The sequence below is a fragment of the Myotis nattereri genome (assembly GCF_964212035.1).
Source record: "Myotis nattereri genome assembly, chromosome: 17".
NCBI lineage: Eukaryota > Metazoa > Chordata > Mammalia > Chiroptera > Vespertilionidae > Myotis > Myotis nattereri.
In genome coordinates, this window is record NC_138092.1 from 30,362,109 (window position 1) to 30,383,664 (window position 21,556).

At 40.8% G+C, this 21,556-nt stretch overlaps 1 protein-coding gene across 1 annotated transcript in view; it reads right to left on the reverse strand.

Moving 5' to 3' along the window:
* TOX (thymocyte selection associated high mobility group box) overlaps positions 1 to 21,556 on the reverse strand; it is a 300,436-nt gene that overhangs the window by 22,690 nt on the left and 256,190 nt on the right. Inside the window, exons 5-6 of the mRNA XM_081111627.1 lie at positions 13,816 to 14,046; positions 1,338 to 1,418 (exon numbers count right to left, since the gene is read on the reverse strand). Of these exons, the coding sequence (XP_080967753.1) occupies positions 1,338 to 1,418; positions 13,816 to 14,046 (312 nt within the window). The remainder of the gene's footprint in view (positions 1 to 1,337; positions 1,419 to 13,815; positions 14,047 to 21,556) is intronic.

Sequence of the window (21,556 nt, forward strand, 5' to 3'; positions counted from 1 at the left end):
TGTTTAGTTTTTAAATCTATTGAAGAGGATTAAAGCCCCAATGTTTAATAAAAAATAATAAAAAATAAAAAAATAAAACGCTCAAAAAGAAAATTTCATCTTGGATGAAATCTTATTCCACTTTTTAAAAGTCCTCTACATTTTGGGCATATTAGTTTGAATAATATCAGTGTGACTAATTAACCCAATGGCTGGATGGATCTAATAATTTATATCTTATTTTTTTGCTATGATTTTATACACATTCTGTGACTTCTATAAATATACAGAAATGTGAGATAGTATCAGCAGAAAATATAAATAGCTTCAAAAGGAGTTAGATAAATTAGGAAGTGCTAGTTCTTTGGTGAGAGAGTACAGGAGAGCTAGAAATTTTTAGGTTAAGTAATAAATAGCATGTTTTTCCACAATGTCATGGCTTAGAAGTGGAATATAAAGTTGTATTAGACCACTGGCACACTGAAATTTTTATCCACATGTATTTCTGCCCTCTTTTCTGTTCTGCATCAGTATATTCAGCATATATTTTCCCCTATAAAAATGAATTTATATAATTACTTCGGAGTTGTTAGAAGGACGATGGCTATTTGTGGATAACAGAGAAAGTATTCTTCATGGGTGAATAAAATGAATTCCAGAGCCCCAAGGCACACTGAACCAAATAACAGCCAGATTTAGGCTTGAGATGACATAACACCAAGCACCTATAAATACAGCCCCATCTCACTGAGGTTGCCTCCCTGAGAAATCTATAAAGGGAAATACATCTTTAATAACCTGAGACCAAACAGTCAACTCTTGAGTATTTATAACAGAAAGGACTATTGTATAAGATATTTTAAAGCATAAAATATTTTTAAGTGGCATATTTCAGTTTCAAATAAAATAATGCAAACATTTTTGGGGGGGAGCGAGGCCTGGGGAGGCCAGCTTACATCCTGATGATGCTGTAATGAGGCTAAATTCCAACAGTTGGTATCTCCTCAGCAAAGGTCAATGGACGGGGTACGAAGCGGGAGGCAATTTAAGAGCAGGATGCAGAGAAATAGAAAATTGGCTCAGGATTAAGGATGCTCTGTGACTAATCCACAAAACCAATAATCCACAGGTGGACAATATTTCATAGAAGGCTCAGAGGATACTGCTCCGGTCTTTTAGGTATCAACACATATTTCCATAACATACAGCTATATTGCTTTGTTTAGGATTTACTTTTTTCCCCCAACAAAGAAGATTGTGCAGAAATGCTAAAGTGATCTTTTAGGGCTTTAAATGACCATCACAGTCTGCAGTAAGATGGCCACAATCCGACACAGTACCACACAATAGCACGTTACCTTGGATACAAGGCTGGCTCTGTATGCTGCTAGTTGCTTCAGGTACTCTTTCTTTGCTGCCTCGGTCTTCTTTTTATAGACCTGTAGCAACAACAAAGAGTCTTAAATTAGAAAGCGCGTCTGCTTTTGTTCCCAGAGATGTACAATGCAGAACGATAATTGCATGCACACACATGCACACTCACACACACAGAAAAACACAATTATATTATATTAATATTATATTATATACCATATATATGTATATATGTGTATATCTCTATCTATATATATTCAAAGATTGTGTTCTGTTCCTGAAACAGATTTTTAAGAAGCATGACAATAGGCTAGATAAGAAGAAGATTAACAACAATAAAATTTTCCATTTTACATAAAGCATATGAAAGGATTTATCTGGTTTACTTTGAGAGTAGAGGTAGTTGGCTCAGAAAGATACGATTGATGAAGGTTCCCAGGGAAACCACACACGAGTAAAGAAGCCATTCACATTTATATGAGCAGATAATCCTATAGTGCATTCTAATCCTGATATACACATTCCATGCTCAATATAAAAACAAGGACAGAGTTTAGCGATGACCAATGATGTCCAATAAGTAAATCAAAGGTATTGAAGCTGGCAGGCTCATCACTATTTAAATATTTTGAGCCTTAAGGTTCTATTTCAAAGCCTCAGGAATTGGCGATGGAGGTCACAGACACATTTGGGGGTGGAATGGAACCCTGTGTGGCTGAGGACTGCAGGATGCCCTGCCCTGCAGCCTGCTCTGGTCACGTCCTTGCCAATGAAAACACGGATGACATGGATCTGTGGACTCCTCATGGTGAAAAGGTAAAGATGTTCAGAAATGAATTTCAGTTTGCAAAAGTTTTCATTTCTCAGAGGGGATCATCTTGAAAATAAAAGTAAAATCCTCTTAAATTGAGCAAAAGTACTGAAAAAAGACTTGCTGCTATGCTAAAGGTCACCTCGCTAAGTTAAATGGGAAGGAGTCATTAGAGTCGAAAATGAAAGATTAGCAAAGTGAACACACATGGTTGTCTGCTACTATTATGTCAATTCTTTCAAGCCTTTGGAATCATTTTTTAACCATCTTTTGAAATCAGCCTTAAAGAGCAAACTCTTTTTCATCATTGACTGTGTAAACAGAAGTGTATTTTTATCAACAACTATTTTAAATTTCCCACATCTTGAATTTTACAGCAGGGAAGGAGATTTGGCTAATATTTTTAATGCTGAACTAAAAAACAGACACAGATTAAGGACTTAAAAATGGCTTTGGAATTAGTCAGACCAAATAGCAGAGGTCAATTTATGCTGTTGAATGCCGAAGAGGGTATGCGGAGCCCAGTCCCCAACTGTGAAATTCAAGATCGAGAGAAATATTATTTACTCATGAATATTTTAATTAAAGCAGAACATTTTACTTAAGGTAAACAATTGACTGACCTTGTGAACAGAATTATAAAGGTCCCTATGAAATAAATGTGCTCTTCTTTTAGGGAGGTCTGCAGCCTAGACTTTTATTCTTGGCATTGTGATGTAATGAAAGGCAATTTAATAGGACAATTAAGAATTCATACAATATTATCATATAATCATTGTGCCATCCTTACTAAATATGAAATTAAGAGACTTAAAAGTTGTTTTTTTTTTTTAAATAAATAAACCAATAAATTCTTTGGCTTAAGAACAAGAGTATTCCAAATTTAGTGAGCTAATTATTGGAAGTCAGATTCAGATTCTTTTTTTGGAAATTTGCACGTGTAAACAAATAACACTAGGGTACAGCAAATGCCTTTGAATAATATGACCCACCCATGTATATGACATGCCTCATTTCAGCCACAATCAGAAACCCAAAGCTCTCTGCTTTTTATTGATTTGTTTTCACCTTGAGAGACAGATTGCTGTTTCTAGTCTTTTCTTCAACCATCTTCTTCGAGACATAATTTATAATTAACGAGCTTAAGCTGACAATGTTTACATTTACATTTAATACCTTAAAATATTTCTAGAGGATTTCTCTCCCACACACATAGACATCCTATTTAGGACTTTTAAAGCAAATATTTAGTAAATACTGTATATTGTTGATGGTAGTAATGCATTTGTATGCTTGAAGCACTTATGTTTTTATTAATATGCTACTCCATCTGACCCCCAGGCAGCTAACTGGGGTTGGCTTAACTTCCAAAGGCAAAGAGAACACACCCACAGCATTGCCAAAAGCATCATTTTCTTAGTAGCAGCAGATTAAGACAGGTGGCCAGATGGCCTGATCGTAGCATCTATCCTTGTTCTTGCATTCGGTTTCTACTGAAACAGCAACAGTGTGACTAAGGTGCTACCCCAACACCTCACAAAGTGTTAACGTTCCTGAAATTTGTTGAGTAACAACCGTAGGAGAAAGGTGGCTAGCAATGTATTTCAGGCTGAATATGTAACCCCTGGTTTCACTTGGGGATCGATGTTGTTACGAGATGCCTGACTAGCATTCAGAGTGCCCTGTTTTCTACAAATGGCTCCCTATTGGCTATTGATGATTGGCTATGTTGGATCATCACACAAGTGCCTAAATACCACTTTACTAAAGAGAAAACTCATCACTTCATGTTGCGTGGATTGATGGATCCATTCTTTCCCGAATAACTGCAGATATTCACAGGGAGGACTCAAAGGGCAGTGATATCAGGAGGTATATTTCCATCACTGAGTTTAAAGGAGAGTAGCCCTGATCGGAATTAAAATCTGAGTCAAGTTTCCTCAACAGTATGTTGGACCTCCACGTTTGAGAACTATCTAATAGTTCCAATATTATACTGTATGCCTTCCTAACATTTTATGAGAACGCTTTTTCAATTCCATATTTGTTGGAAATGTCTGAAGAAAGACCTCAAATGTATGAGAGAATGATAAAAATATGTGCATATTCAACATATAGGTGAAGTGGGGAAATTCTTACTTTAGAACATATTTTAAAATCATCACTAAAAAATTTCTCAAAAATGTTTCAAAGCACCCTAGCCATCTTGGCTCAGTATTTAGAGTGCTGGCCCATGGACGGAAGGGTCATGGGTTTGATCCTTGTCAAGGGCATGCACCTTGGTTCCAGGCTCAATCCTGGTGCCGGTAGGGGCACGTGCAGGAGGCAACCAATTGATGTATGTCTCTCACATTGATGTTTCTCTCTCTCTGTCTCTCCCCCTCCCTTCCACTCTCTCTAAAAATCAATGGAAAAAAATATCCTCAGGAGAGGATTAACAACAACAAAAATGTTTCAAAGCCTCTGTTCACGGAGGGAGAAAGTCTACTTACTAGTAAAGAAACCAACAATGGTGCTGACTGCCTTTGGCAATGAACAGCCCCCAGCAGTGATCAAACCTTCTAACCTAGGAGGATGGGTCTGATTTATATCAAAGTTAAGTTTGGGAAAGAAATGGTCTCTCTCTCAGGGAAAGACAAATATTTTAAAGATATGTGATTCATACAGTAAATATTAGTACTCAGTTGAGCTACAAAATGGCTTCCAAATGGTCTACAGCTGTTTGAAATAAAGTGCAAAGTTGGCCAGATGGGGATTTAAATATCATAATACATCATTTATCATTTTCCCCAGCTCATCCAAACACTTTTGAATTCATCCTGTCCTAACTTAGTTATATGCTGTGGTTTGTTATTCTAAGAAAGCTACCATATCCGATCTAAGGTTTGCATCTCAGTGGTTAAACTAAAACATATATAACGGCTAAACTAAAACATACGTAGATAGACATCAAATAGCATTTCTACAGAATCCATATCCTGTTCATGTAATCTAGTGATTCACTGAATCATTTTTGAAATGCTCTAAATACCAGCAGTACACATGTTTTCACAGGCTAATCATCCCTAATTGAAATCAGCAGTTCAATATGAGTGACTATAATAAACTCAACAAGAAAAAAAATCGAATACACTCTGTCATTGTACTCTTTTACTTTCTGGTCTTTCCCCAAACAATCCATCCAACTAATACAAAAAAGCAAACTCCTATAAATACCACTTAATTCCTTCTTCCTTCCTTCTTTTCTGCTCAGGCTCTCAGTTAATCTCTAGTCATACTTTATTTCAATGAAGTTTTTATAGTAATAATAAGAAAAAATATATAATTCTTCCAATTTTGTATTCTTCTCAAACACTATAAAAAATTAAAAGGCATTTTTTTGAAGGTTGACTTCAAATGCAGGTTTTTTTTTTTTTTTTACGTCACTACAAGTTCATATTTATAGAAAATGCTTAGAAATACAGTTATGGATTAGAAATAATAATTTAGCCACCAGTCCCTGCCATATCCTTTAGAAATTAATGTTTGTAGCTCCTTTCAATGCTGTTATTATTTAGGACAGTTAGAGAAAGTACATTTATATTTTATATAGAACTCAGTCCTCAAATGCAGTTAAATTTCCATCTTGTGTAAATTGCTCAGATTTCTTAAGCATTCCAGAACTCAAAGAACTTTAAAAAGTAGTATTCAGAGGACTGAAAATATTATACAATGTGAGAAAAATCTTGCTATCGATTCTTTTTTGGAACATCTGAATCCATCTAAAAGGCCCATAATGCTGTGACCTGTTTCTGGGATGGTAGGTATCAGAAATAAGTACCTTTTCTGTTAAAAAAAAAAAAAGGGCTACAAAATATATCTGTTTATTTATTAAAAAAGGATGACTGGGGCAAGTATGATGTCATTCATTTAACAACATATTGAATGTCTAATATGTGTCTGGTGTGGTGTGGGGCACTGAAACTATGGATTGAAAATCAGCATTAAAAATATGCCTCTGTTAAAAAAATATATTAAAAAAATATGCCTCTATTGTATGCATTTTTTTGTTAAGCACTTTATATATATATTGTCTTTAAGTCTTTCAACAAGAATGTTTAAATGGTATTTATTATCCCCATTTCACAAATAAGAAAACAGACTAGAGTGGGTAGTCATTTTACAGCAAGTATGGCAGACCCATGGTGGAAATCAAATTGATCTGGTTCAAAGTTCTACTTTCGTTTACTCAGGGGCTCCTCCTAGTGGCGAGACAACTCCCTTGATGCCTCTCAGACGTAACAGCAGCGGCCTGATCTCTTTTCTACAGCGGAAGCCCCAAGATACAGGGCAGTTCCTGGCCCATAATAGGTGCTCCTGGGGATTCGTTATTGGGGATACAGTCCCTAGTCTCAGCTTTTGTCTTCTGTGAGTCATGATAATCATGAGTGCTCCTAAAAAGAGTACTAAGTTGCATCTTCCACATCAATGGAAATAGATGATTTGATACACAGATACACAGCCCCATCACCCCAAACATTTTTACCAAGAATACATAAAGCGCCACTGACTTGAATAAGTGTTTTGTTCAAGTTTTCTCCCTAACAATGTCATGAAAATTTCGAAGTGAAATGTTTACCCTTAAAGGAGCATAGGGTATTTCTGTATGTGGACACGTATGTGTATGCCACATGCAATAATCCCATTTATGTACCAACCATTATGTGTACATACCTGCATCTTAGAAGGAAAATATGCTCACCATTTCACGTAGTTTTAATGGCTCAGTTTCAAATTTTTATGACTATGAACTTCTCTTACTTTAGAAAATGAACAATTATTTTACATATCCTTTATTCCTAGTTTTAAAAAAACTGTGAAAAGGCATACTGTTTATAAGGAAATGGGCAAGATAAACATGTGTGAATGCTATATAGTGCAACAGGACTTTGGCTAACCTTAAGTACTGTTGACATAAAATCCAAATGTTACCCTAAGATAAGGGGGAAAAAGGAAACTGTGGCAGCCTGCAGAGAGTGGGTGTGTGAGCACCAATGAGGAGTAAATGATTGGATTCCGTGGGCTCGGAGGATTTGTCAGCTGCCTCATAAGTATAATTCTGGCTCTTCATATCCCTGCTGCTTCTAATTTAGCAGGACAGGCTCATAATTGAAGCAAATTAACTATTTACACTTGCCACTTGTACCAGGGGAAGAGGACACAGCAGCGGGAAAGCATGAGTAGGAAATTACATTCTTCCCACTTGTGTCAGATCTCCCCTTATATAAACACATTAACAGCAATTTCATGAGGCGTCAAACATAGGAATAAATACGGGGGGATAAAATAATGAGGTGTTGCTATTGAGCCGAACCGCTATGGCGAATATCCTTGGATATGAATTATGCATCCCGAAAGAAGGCATATGTTACAGTATTCAAACAGTTCCCTGCAAGCGCTCTCTGCTCATTAGGCTCTGGATCTCAAGGTAAATCTACTCTCCTCTTCCATCCACCACATCACTAGCATTTACAAAAATACACTCGCTGGGCCCCGTGGGCTGTGGTTTCTCCTGACTACATCAAACTCTGAGCAGGCCTTCCACTCCATTTTTAGCCTAACAGCATGTTTATTTAGTTCTTTGGCTGGAGCTTTAAAGCCATTTAATGTAATGTAAACAAGAACATTTTGTTTGTAATTTGCTAAACGTATTACAGCCCGACTGTGTCTCCAATTAGGAACTTAAGGTTCATTTAGTCATTTACATCTGGTTCTGATTTAAGGTGACTTTCCTTTTCCACTTATGAGCTGACTTTCCCTGGCTGAAAGGGACCCAAGAACCCTTTATAGCTCTTTGGACCAATCCCTTCTGCTTCGAAGCTGGACGGACCCTTTAATTGAGAAGGGCTTGATTTGTTCTCTGTTGTCCCTGCGGACCCCAGATCCTTGGCTTCGATGACCAGAATCAGAGAATCCAGAAGGAATGGAGATGACACAGGAAATTTAGCTGGAACCTCATAAAAAAGATGCTGAGGGTTGCCGAAACTCCAAGGAGTACTAACATACAGGGCGTGATACTGTCACGGCATTCTTTTTCTCCCTCTGTAGTTCCAGCAGTGAAAGAGAAGTAGGAAAGACCAACACACTTATGTTTTATTTCCCTTTCTCCATCTGGCGCCTTTTAAACAACTTAGCATGCTTCTGAAATGGGCTCAGCATTGTCTTACGATTCATTAGCATTTAAAACCTCCGGTTGGCATCCCAAACACAATTCTGCCCCCATCCCACATTCAGTGCCATCTCCCCAAGTATTTAAACGGAGAGAGTTCTGATACGTGAAGGTTGTTCAGTGGCTTGGGTAGGAACGAGTCACAAGGGATGTTTTGTGTTCCTGGAGGGTTTTTATCGCTTCTTTCAGCTTTTTGTGCGTTTTCTTCTCTGAGAGATGCTTCACAGGAAGCAAGTCCATATAGTTCTGGAAATAAAGACCTGCCCTCTGCAGCGGCCTGTCGGACGGATCCGCCCGCACTCCACAATGAGGCAGCGTGCGATGTATGCACACAGCGGCCCTATTAGTCATGTTCCCTCCGGCTGCTAAGAAAACATTCAATTGTAATCTCACTAATGGATGTTTTCCCTTAAATATTATAATTTTCGGAGCCCCCTAATAAGCCATCAATAATTTTGTCCATTTCCCCCAGTTTGTGTTTCTCTTTGTGGCTGTTCCTAATTGTGGGCTATTATGACAACAGGATTTTTGAACAATGGTGGCTCATGAAATCCTAGCTTCCCACTTGAACCAGCTGCCTCCACCATGCCGGTCGCATCACGTGGGGCTGTTGTGTATAACATGCGCATTTGCCCTAAGTTTTGAAGTTTAACGGTCTGCCTCTCATCTGCGCGAGCAACATGCCTTTACAAATACATAGCAGCCTGTGTGCTCCCCAATTTGAATATTGAATGAGAGTAAAATACAATTAATTTAAGTTTGAAACAGAGATATTACGTTATGTTGGCACAATGTGTCAACATAAAGGGAAAGAACAGGTGGTAATACACCATAATAACACTACTGGATATTTTGCTGAAATTCTCTGGATGCTCAAATGTGCATCCTAGGAGGGCATATTCACTTTGCTGGCAGTTCCTGCAAACTGTCAGGGAAGGGCTGCCACGGCGCAGCAGAGCTCTGGCCCGTGGATGCACATGCTCCCCGTTGTAAGCGCCGTGTCTGCGTCCACCTATTGGACCCTCTTTCTTCTTGTCCCTGGGATGGGCCTGCATTCTGTATGTCGTAAACCATACTTTTTCAAACCACTGGACTTGGATTATGGAGTTGCTTTGTAATACCCATTGAGTTATTTAGGGTTAACCATTATTTAATTTCATCCCTTACTTATAAAACAAATTCCCCAAAAGACCCTCAACTATTTCCACTAAGAGAGAACCCAAAGTTACTTATTAGGTTTGAAATAAAACTCAGAAGAGAAAGAGGAAAACATTTTGCCATCGTATGTCAAAGCCTTAAATGATCATTGTGATCACATCTCGATTAGAAAGTGTTAGCCCCAATTTTGAAAGGCAGAATGGGGCCATGGGAGTAATTTCCCTTTTTACCATGTCAGTCAAAAATAGTGACTCTTATATTCTTTGGGTCTGTAATTACCTTATATCAGTGATTTTCAAAGGGTGGGCCACAAGAATTTTAAAACATGCAATACCTGACTATTTAGTCAGGGGCACTGACCACGTTCCTTTAGATTGTCAAATTTCAAAAGTATCAACAACCAACATAATAACACTAGCCATCCATTGTGAATGAATTGAAATTATACCTATATTTTGTCATATTGTGCCACAGAATTTTAGTGATTAGTTTATGTGCACCATGAAATGAAAAAGGTTGAAAATAGCTGCCTTATATGATCAGATAAAAAGACAGTGAAATGGCGCTGGCCGGTGCGGCTCAGTGGTTGAGCCAGCCTATGAACCAGCAGGTAACAGTTCCACTCCCGGTTAGGGCACATGCCCGGGTTGTGGGCTCGATCCGCAGTGTGGAGTGTGAAGAAGGCAGCTAATCAATGATTCTCATCCTTGATGTTTCTATCTCTCTTTCCCTCTCCCTTCCTCTCTGAAATCAATAAAGATTATATTAAAAAAAGAGAGTGAAATGTTATCTTAATGTTCCCCTCTTGCTATAATAAAAATAAAAGGCCCCATTGTAATAGAATTAGTGGTTAAACCCTACATATTTATATTTGCTGCCTTGAGGAATTACCTAACTCTCACAATAAGAACATAAATCCTTAAATGTCTAACCACTATGCTGTACACCTGAAATGAACATAATATCGAATGTCAACTGTAATTGAAAAATAAAAAAAGAACATTATTCTTTTCCACCAGAAATGTGGCTACAAGTACTGACTTTTTATATTGCTAATGTGAAGGACCAATCATGGGTTAGGAAAGGCCTTTATAAACCTCTGCCTTTTTAAAACCACTGGTTTTAAAACCACATGACCTCCTCTAGTGGGGGGGGAGGGCGGGGGAGGGCGGGGGGGGGGGGGCGGAATACTTAGGAAAAGGTACCTGGGGCCAGAAAGATAATAAGGAAGGGTCAGATGGCCAGTAGTACAGGCAACTGGTTTCTTGAAATACAACTTTGACAAAGTAGAAGCTAAGGGAGCACAGAGGAGCTTGGAATAACACTCCCTGCTGAGGGGCTGGGTCAGGGGTGGGGGGAGAGGGGCTGGGTCAGGGGTGGGGAGAGGGGCTGGGTTAGGGGTGGGGGGAGAGGGGCTGGGTCAGGGGTGGAGGAGAGGGGCTGGGTCAGGGGTGGGGGGAGAGGGGCTGGGTCAGGGGTGGGGGGAGAGGGGCTGGGTCAGGGGTGGGGGGAGAGGGGCTGAGTCAGGGGTGGGGGAGAGGGGCTGGGTCAGGGGTGGGGGGAGAGGGGCTGGGTCAGGGGTGGGGGAGAGGGGCTGGGTCAGGGGTGGGGGGAGAGGGGCTGGGTCAGGGGTGGGGGGAGAGGGGCTGGGTCAGGGGTGGGGGGAGAGGGGCTGAGTCAGGGGTGGGGGAGAGGGGCTGGGTCAGGGGTGGGGGGAGAGGGGCTGGGTCAGGGGTGGGGGAGAGAGGCTGGGTCAGGGGTGGGGGGAGAGGGGCTGGGTCAGGGGTGGGGGGAGAGGGGCTGGGTCAGGGGTGGGGGGAGAGGGGCTGAGTCAGGGGTGGGGGGAGAGGGGCTGGGTCAGGGGTGGGGGAGAGGGGCTGGGTCAGGGGTGGGGGGAGAGGGGCTGGGTCAGGGGTGGGGGAGAGAGGCTGGGTCAGGTGTGGGGGGAGAGGGGCTGGGTCAGGTGTGGGGGGAGAGGGGCCGGGTCAGGGGTGGGGAGAGAGGGGCCGGGTCAGGGGTGGGGGGAGAGGGGCTGAGTCAGGGGTGGGGGGAGAGGGGCTGGGTCAGGGGTGGGGGGAGAGGGGCTGGGTCAGGTGTGGGGGGAGAGGGGCTGGGTCAGGGGTGGGGAGAGAGGGGCTGGCTCAGGGGTGGGGGGAGAGGGGCTGAGTCAGGGGTGGGGGGAGAGGGGCTGAGTCAGGGGTGGGGGGAGAGGGGCTGAGTCAGGGGTGGGGGGAGAGGGGCTGGGTCAGGGGTGGGGGGAGAGGGGCTGGGTCAGGTGTGGGGGGAGAGGGGCTGGGTCAGAGGTGGGGGGAGAGGGGCTGGGTCAGGGGTGGAGAAGAGGAGCTGGGTCAGGGGCTAGCAAAGCAGAGGGAGAGGTATGTCTGGAGTGTGTGGCTTCCTGGGTGGAGGAGGGAGGGATTGCAATCACAAAAGCCAGGGCGCAGAAGTGGCTTTGGGACTCCTGGTCCAAGTGCATGGTTTCCCATCTAGCGACGTTCTGCTGGGTGAGGGAATGAAGTCACCGCAACACTTTTACCGTGAATGGCCAGCATCAGTGAGGAGCCACACCTCCGCTTTTCGACTGTGAGAGCACATTGATCTGAGTTAGGATAGAAACCAGTTCTAAAATCCTGAACCAGCTCTATTAGGTTTTCGATAGAATCACAAACACAATGTCAACTATTCTCAAATCAGGGAAATGGGTGTTTAACTGAGCGTGCAGAGAAGGCTCCAGGAGTGTGCGTTCCATCCGGGCAGCAGGGTGCTCCACACGAGAGGCCCAGGGAGACATGCCCTGCGGCTGACAGTCGTGGAAAGGGCATAAGAATACGTAGAGAGAGTTCTGAGAGTAAAAGACAGCTTTGGCTTAGAGCAAAGGGAGGCTGGAGAGAAGTGGGGAGGTAGGTTCTCTGTTTCCTTAGCACCTGGCCTTTGTCATTATAACTGTAATTGATGTCAGAGTTTGTCAGACAAGAACTGTATGTTGAGTGATAAGTTCTAGTCACCGGAATTCTATGTACCAACCATATAATCTTAGACAAATCATTCAACAGAATAGGGACTCTGTCTTGTTCTCTGCTATATCCCCAGTGTCTAGAACAGTGCCTGGGGCACGTAGTAAATACTCAACAAATATTTGTTGAAAGAATAAGTGAATGAATTGAACTATCTAGCCCCATTTCATAATCTGCAAAATTTGAATTAAAGTGTCTACAAGTATTGAGCAGAACAAATGGCATAAATCATGTGATAACATTCTTAAAAGGATAAAACACTATCTACATCATAAATGCTGATATGTGTTTACAATATACAGGTATTTCTAGATGTACACAGGTTTGAGATTTTCTGGATTTTACAGACTTTCCTGGACCTGATGAAGAAAGGTAAATGTCTCTATCAAGAATCAAATATGGAACTAATACATCATTAATGCAATTCACTATTTGTAACAGTTACAGCTGCATCCCCAGAATTGTTTCAATAACTATACTTTAATGATAATGCTTATCTAATTTTTTCTTTGTGACAATTAAATTCTAGATCTTAGCAATGGTAATCAGTCTCTGGTTTAGAATTATGAGATCAATGTTGCTTGAGGTGGGCTACATCTATATACTGGACACTTGCTCTCTCTCCTCGGTTCCCATCCTCCTTAAGGCCTTCTGGGCTGAGATGCAAAGTTGTCTCATGTGGCCTCCCTAAGTATGGTCCTCAGTCACATCGTGGCAATCCGCGAGGGAAGAAAAAAAGCAGGCATCTGGTCCCATTTAACGCAGCCTAGAAATATGGTGTCTGTGGGATTTAATAATAACATTCCCTGGCAGTCTTTAGGGAATCGCTAAGGGTAGAAACCCTTAAATTTGAGGTTCATTTAGCAAAGAGCAAAGAGGGTTTTGATGACAAAAGGGTAAATAGTAAGTGCTGAAGAGAGGTGTGGACAGTTTTGAAAATACTTTTAGTACTTTTTTAGTCTTTATGATCACATTGGCAAGATGAAGGAATGAGGTAATTCTGGCTGGGATATATAAAAGTCCTTCCAAAAGTAACTGCACTATGTAAACTTTGAAACAAAGATTAACATGCTATTTATAGAGGGGCAATAAAGGAGTATAAAATTCTGTGAAAGAAAAAGACTCCTGAAATCTGGTTCTGATGGGGCACATGCTTCTCAGCCTTTGTGCCAGCAGCTGAAGAATTCGCCCAACATCCTCAGAAGCCATTTCTTTGGGGGTGCATACACTTTCTCAAGTCGTGGTGACTCCCACTCCATTTTGCATCTTACCTGTTTCTGCTCTTCTCCTAAACCATCCCACATTGAAGCCACAATTTTAGAGACTTCACCGAAGGTTGCATTTGGATTTTGGCCCTTGATGGCGGCCTGAGTGTCACGAAAGAACAATGCATAGGCAGACACAGGCTTCTGGGGCTCATTAGGGTCCTTCTTCTTCTTCTTTTTGGGGGTTTTTGGTTTTTTCCCCATGTCAGAGGCAGGTCGCTTCTCTCCGCCATTGATCTGAAATAAAAATAAAATGGGAATTATAGAGGAACTGAGAAAATTTGGAGACAAATCGTATTGTTCTGCTTTGAGACTTACACAGACATACTCATCTGTACACATCACACAAGCACAGACATTTCAAAGGGACACTTCGTTTTGTTGTTGATGCTGTGTTTCAGATAAAACTTCATATTTCCTGTAGTTTTCATGTTCATCCCTCTGCTGCCTAATTTACATAGCTTTAAATAATATTATTGGTTCTTTTTATAATATTACTAGAGACCCGATACACAAGAATTTGTGCAAGCGTAGGACTTCTTTCCCCTGGCTGCCAGCACTGGCTTCCCTCTGGCACCGGGGACCCAGGCTTCCCTCCTCCGGCAGGCACCTGGGACTCGGGCTGGCTTCCCCCACTTCCTCAGCAAGAATGCCCGGAAGACATCTGGTCTAATTAGCATATCACCCTTTTATTATTACAAATACTGTTAAATATTACCCCTAACTCTCTTAACTTTTTCCTTTTCCTATTTAGGAAGCTTAATGCTAAGTTGCCTTGTAACTATGACAGGTGCAAATTCCTTTTGTAGAAGTCCTACTGTATGAACAGTCTAACTTGTTTTCTTCTGAGTTTATCCTTTTCTTCCTAATTATGACTTTTAAACCAGCCGTGAGCAAACTACGGCCCGCGAGCCGGATTCGGCCCATTTGAAATGAATAAAACTAAAAAAAAAAAAAAGACCGTACCCTTTTATGTAATGATGTTTACTTTGAATTTATATTAGTTCACACAAACACTCCATCCATGCTTTTGTTCCGGCCCTCCGGTCCAGTTTAAGAACCCACTGTGTTGCTGAAACCGGTTTGGCTCAGTGGATAGAGCGTCGGCCTGTGGACTGAAAGGTCCCAGGTTCGATTCCGGTCAAGGGCATGTACCTGGGTTGCGGGCATATCCCCAGTAGGAGATGTGCAGGAGGCAGCTGATCGATGTTTCTAACTCTCTATCTCTCTCCCTTCCTCTCTATAAAAAATCAATAAAACATATATATATATATATATATATATATATATATATATATATAAAAAGAACCCATTGTGGCCCTCGAGTCAAAAAGTTTGCCCACCCCTGCTTTTAAACCATGGTGGGCAACATGCCCAATGATTAAAATTGAATGGCTTTCTATGTTGCACTTAGGTCTGTAGAATGGATGCACATGGTTTAGAGAATGGCATAATCTGGACTGTAGGTCAGTGATGTCCAATGGAACTCTCTGCAATGAAGGTAAACTCCTATAATCTGCACAATTCAGTGTGGTAGCCACCAGCCACAAGTAACAAATGAGCAAGGGAAGTGGAAGATATCACGAATAAGACAAAATTTTTATTTTATTTCATTTTAATGGCTTTAAACTTAAATAGCTACATGTGGCTAGTGGCTACCATGTTGGCCAGTAAGTCTAGAATCTAGTATTTCTAGAGCAGCTTTATACTCACTTTAAAAATAGATTCTATTTTCTCCCACGGTGTTCGAGTATGAATATTCAGATAATTTAAATTGTTATTCTGACGCAAGTGGAAAAAAACACACAATGTACTTAAGACATAGACATTTGCATATTAACTTTGATCTGAACTAATTATATGTAATGCCACTTTACCCATCTCTATAGAAGGAGCGATTTTGGCTAGGATTTCTTTCTAGCTTTAAAATGATATGAATCTACATGATTATCAAGTAGTGCTATTTCTGCAGGAATCCTCTTTCCAAGTGCCTCTCCCCCCGCAACATAAAGGTCCATGAACATTACTTCCTGATGGAGCTGCCATTATCATGGGAGATTCTACACCCTCACCTTCTATTGTTATTGCTGTTGCTTTTTCTTCACTGTAAACATAATGTAATGTATAGTTTACTCAGGTAAATTACTGGTGGGGTAATTTGTGTCAAATAATTGCCATCGTTGAAGAGGAACCAGGACATCCTTAGAGGCCAGTGGGTACCACGTCAGAGGATCTGCACTCATGCCCTAATTTACCATCTTGGGCAAATTACGTAAATTCTCTGGGCCTCTATTTCTTCTGCAAACCAGTTGCAGCATCATTTTGTGAGATGGTATATATGATACTATATGATCTCTAAAACTTTAAAATGACATTCAAATATTAATCGTGAAGTGCTAGAAACTTCCAAAAAAAAGAATTCCCTGAATGAATGGAAAGGAATGACCTTAGTACTAATTTGTGATGCCATATGGTCACAGTTTAAAAGGTTTGTCTAAGAACCAAAACCAAGGCAGGATAAAAACTAAGTGAATTCTTTTTCTTTGTCTTTAGTGGGAGAGATAGTTAAAAAGATGACCATTTTTTAAGTTGTCTACTGAGGCAGGTCAACCTCTCCATGGAGACAGGATGCTCTGAACTGAGCTGACAAGGTAATGTAGACTAACACCAGAAGATAACTTCCCTAGGATGGACCTAAGAGGTGAGTCTGTGAAATGGTTGGTCCCATGTGAATCTGTCAGGAGACTGGCATGTTGAGATTGAGTCGATACTGGGAAAACTGGTGTAATAACTATAAACTAAACATATAGGCAATTATGACCTATAACAGTGATCTCAAATACGGCTGCACATTAGAATCATCTGGGAAACTTTTAAATAATATCCTGATACCCAGGCTCTCTTTGCATTGACTAAATCAGAATGCCTATGCCTAGGAGACACCTCAATTATACCCTTAACTTTACTTCTCCAACTGGCATTTAAATACGTAGGAACAAACCAAACAAGCGAACCTTCCCTTTGCCTCAAGGCTACACACATATAGGCGTATCCTCCTTGTCTTCACCCCCGGCTCCTCCATGTGGTTGTCTGTGCTGGCTGTATGCAGCCTCTGCAACTCACTTAATGTGCCTTATCATCACTAAGCTCTCAGCGAGGTTACCACGGGCCACATGGCTGAATGCAATGGACTTTTTGACTTGATTTCTCACTGTGAGCACTTTCTCTTTCAACGGTTCCATTTCCCTACATATCAAACTTGTAATTATACAACAATCTATGTATTTAGATCTTCTCCTGTTCCACATATAAGCACAGGGAGGGCAGGCCCACTACTGGTTTTGCTCACTAGCACTTATGTTTCCTGACATACAGTAAGTGTTTTGTATGTGTTATAACTATAATTAAAATAATAACAAAATAATAATATAATTCAAAGAATGAATGAATCAAAGCATAAATGGTTTCTGTTACAGGAACTTAAGCCTCACTAATTTACTTGAGTACTTAATGACAATATGTGGGAAGACAGAAAACATGGATAGATTTTTAAAAAGTATTTGACATGTTAATAGTAAGTTCTTCGGTTTATAAGGCTGAGTCTTTGTGATTTTCCTTTTTATATTTTTTTATAATTTTTAAATTTTGTAGACATGACCATTCCTATATTCTCAATAATAAAATATTTATTAAAAAGAAAAAGAAGTCAAAAAAGTCTACAATAAACCAAATTAAAAATGGAGTATTCATGATATTGGAGGTCATATTTCATGAAGGAATGAAAATATTTAGAAATAGGAAACAAAGTATAGAGAAATGAATGTTTATCCATATGGAATATTACTGGGACTCATTTAAAAATTTATTTATTGTTGAAAATATTACAGATGTCCCCTTTTTCATACCCATTGACCCCTTGACTCCTACCTGTCCTCCTTCCCCCTCCAGGCCTTCATCATTTTAAATTTTAACTAAAAAATTAATGATTGGACACATTGAAATCTCCATGATTGCAGATAATAGTATATTAATGATTTTTGGAAAATAATCAAAAGTCAATCATAGAGATACATTTTTTTTTAATGATTCAATATAGATGTTCTTATTAAACATTTCCCCAAATTATTTAATACTTTCTCTCCTCTATTGTCTAAAATTGTGTTTGAACTCCATGCTTCTTTCCTTTTGAAATTGGTATTAGGACAGTATGGTGTAAGTTTTAGTTCTACTGGATGTAATGCCCAGCTGTAACAGAAAGGACATATTTGAGAACATGGCCCTACTTTCTGGAGATGATCTGAGGAAGCAGGAGAGCCTGTTACTGCCAGTAAGAAGCTCTAAGTATTAAGTGTAGGAAAACAACAAATTACCCTTTAGAGGCAATGTACAGCAACTCTGTAGGAAACTCTAAACAATTCCATGCAACCAATTGATTCGGTTCATTGACTGGAGGCTTTCCCCATGTTCCTGGCTTGTGTTGGGTTAGTCAGATCAGCCTTGCTCAACCTGAGAGTTTCATTTACTAGAAGCAAGCATTTCATGACTCAGCCTCCACATTTTCAAGGCTCAGGAGATGCCATTTCTGTGTTATGAAGCATCACGCTGGAGCTTCAACTGTATCTCTGATTGAATACTGGAGAGGCACCAAGCTGTGAAGCTGGGGTGACATCCCCATTGTGGCCAGACTGTCAGCCAGTCACAACATCACATCACTTTGTTCTTTGCCATGCCTGAAAGCAAGAGCATATCGATATACCTTCCTTCTAAATACTCATGTGAAACTCAGTTTGAATTACCTGCCATTGAAGAAAACTGACATCTAAGAGGACCAACATAAAGAACACACATAAAATGTTCATTTCTCAAGATTCACTGCCTTTCTTTCCTAATTAAACTAGATCATGAAAATTGTATTCTCACATTGTAATATTCTGACCATTTACAGAATTTCCCTCATAGAAATGAACTATGATCTAAGATAATACCTTGGCTTTCATCAAAGGCTGATGTAAGTAGAAAAAAACAAAAACTATGTATGAAAGATCTCTATTAAAAAAAAGTCTTTGAAAGGACTCATTTATTTTATTGCTCAATGTTCTTTGTATAAAGACTTACTGGGTTTGCATCCTAGCTTTGCTTTCACTTTAGGATGCACTATAATGGAATGAAAACTCCCTTCTGTGGTTGGTGTCTAATGTATTCAAGTGCGCGGGCAATGCTATGAACGGTAAGGCTGTCTGCCTCTTGACCACTGGCCATTACCTTCTGGTCTGTGGGGGAATTGTTTTTATTTTGCATTTTTCTTTTGTTTGGGAGGATACAGGAGTGAGCTGCTATTTTAGGTTCTGTATAATGAACTGGGAATGTGTAAGGCCTACTTTTCTGGTGGTAGTTCCATCATATATTTGAAAAACACATGGTCATTGTTCATATGCAAAGCCTCCCTCAAGAAAGATACATTATGTAGCTATTATTTGGATCTCCTTACATGCAAGTAACGGATTGCATAATGAAAGATATCTGGCTTTTTTGACCACTATTTGGAATGAACACAATGATGATGAATATGATTGTGGTGGAAAAATTAGCTAAATGGATTTGTACTAAGTCTCTGGACCTTAATTTTGAGTATTTTCTGGATTCTAAATTCTTACTTAGATGGATGAAAGTGTTATAATTTTATGTCCTAATTTTCTAAGAGGCCCTGACTGCTAAAGTCTAGAGTAGTACTCTCATAGAATTTTCTGGAAAGATGGAAATGTTCTCTGCACAGTTTGAGAACATTTTCTTATTTCACTAGAGGCCCAGTGCATGAAATTCATGCACAGTGGGGGTTCCCTCAGTCCAGCTTGCACCCACTCCAATCGGGGACCCCTTGGGAGATGTCTGACTGCCAGGATCAGGCCTAAACCAGTGGTCGAACACCCCTCTCACAATCTGGGACCAATGGCTTCTAACCACTCACCTGCCTGCCTGCCTGATTGCCCCTAACCCCTCTGTCTGCCTGCCTGATCACCCCTAACTGCCCCTGCCTGCCTGATTGCCCCTAACTGCCCTCCCCTGCCTGCCTGATTGAGCCCTCAACTGCTCTCCCCTGCTGGCCTGATCTCACCCCCAACTGCTTCTGCCTGCCTGATCAACCCCAACTGCTCTCCCCTGCCAGCCTGATCACCCCTAACTGCCTCTGCCTGCAAATTGCCCCTAACTGCCCTCCCCTGCCAGTCTGATCTTGCCCCCAACTGCCCTTCCCTGAAGGCCTGATCTCCCCCCAACTACCCTCCTCTGCTGGCCAATTTGGTTCTGATTGGTCAGTTTCTATGCTAGTCAGTGTCAAAAGCTCCGCCTCCTAGGCAGCCATTGGCTCCTCATAGTTGACCCAGATTTGGTTCTGATTGGTCAGTTTCTATGCCAGTGAGCGTCTCTGGGCCTATCAATGGGGCCTGATCAGAAAGGCGGGAAGGTGGGGCTGATCAGCAGCCCTGATAGAGGCCTGGAGAGAAATTGAGGCACAGCTGTTGGCCAGGCCGGGAGGCAAGTTCTGATCAATGGCTGCCACAGAGGCTATGGATCAGAACCTGCCTCTCTCTCTGCAGGCCTCTCTCCGGGCCTGATCCGCAGCCCCCTAGGCAGTCAGTGCTGGGTCAGGGCACCCAAAGTGGCCCCAGTCAGTTGCCCCAGCCACGGCAACCCAGCACTGACTTCCAGTCTAGTTGAGCCTTCAGTCGTAATGGTCGTTAGGACCCTGGCTCTTTATTATATAGATTTTAATTAGTTAGATTTAAATGTACATGGACATACATGACCAGTGGCTACTGTATTAGACAGTATGGGGCATTGCTTTAGAGTACAATGTGTATGGGGCATTGTTTTAGAGTACAATATTTATAAAGTTACTAGGGTCCCAAGACTGGAGAGTTAAATTTAATGCCAACATCCTAATCTTTAGCATATAGAAGAAACCATGAAATGTAAACATATAAACTCCCCACAATGGTAAGCACATTGAAAGCAAGGACCAAGTACCATGAATCTTTTTATTCTCACAGCATCACTATAGTGTCTTCTATGCAATGGATCATCATCCATTTTTACTTTTTTATTCTACAGCAATGGGCAAAGGCTTAGAATGACAAAGTGAAGGGCATCTGAAAACACATATAAAAGTTATATGAAAATCATAGTAACTAAATACATGGCTAGGCCTTAACTCTAATCCTAATACCCCACAGACTCATTTCACAATGAAAGCATACAAAATAAATAAACACATATACCAAAACACAAAAAAATTCCTCTCATAAGCTTCACACAGTGCATGTGCTCTGGGCAACTTACTTGTAGATATAGATTTACTTCTATAAAACCCCTAGAGGTATCCGTAGGCTTCTGGTAATCCACCTCCTCTTATGTCTTATTGCTTAATTATAGTGATGCATTTAACTTATTTATCACAAGAAAACAATAATTTTTCACTTTAAAAAAACATGTGTTAACAGTGTTGCTTAGATAATACTTAAGAATACAGAGTACAGGAGTTAGAGCTCTCAAGGAAAGAGAATCACTGCTATTGAATTGTCCCTGGAGAAGCTAGAAACGTCTACCAGCATATTTAAAATAAACTGCGGCGGTCCCACAGCCTGTAATGGAGCTGGGAGAGCTGTTTAATGCACACCATCTTGCAGTAATCGCTGTAGTTTAAAATAGATTTTAATCAAGCACCATCTGCATAATAGGCTGAACAAACAAC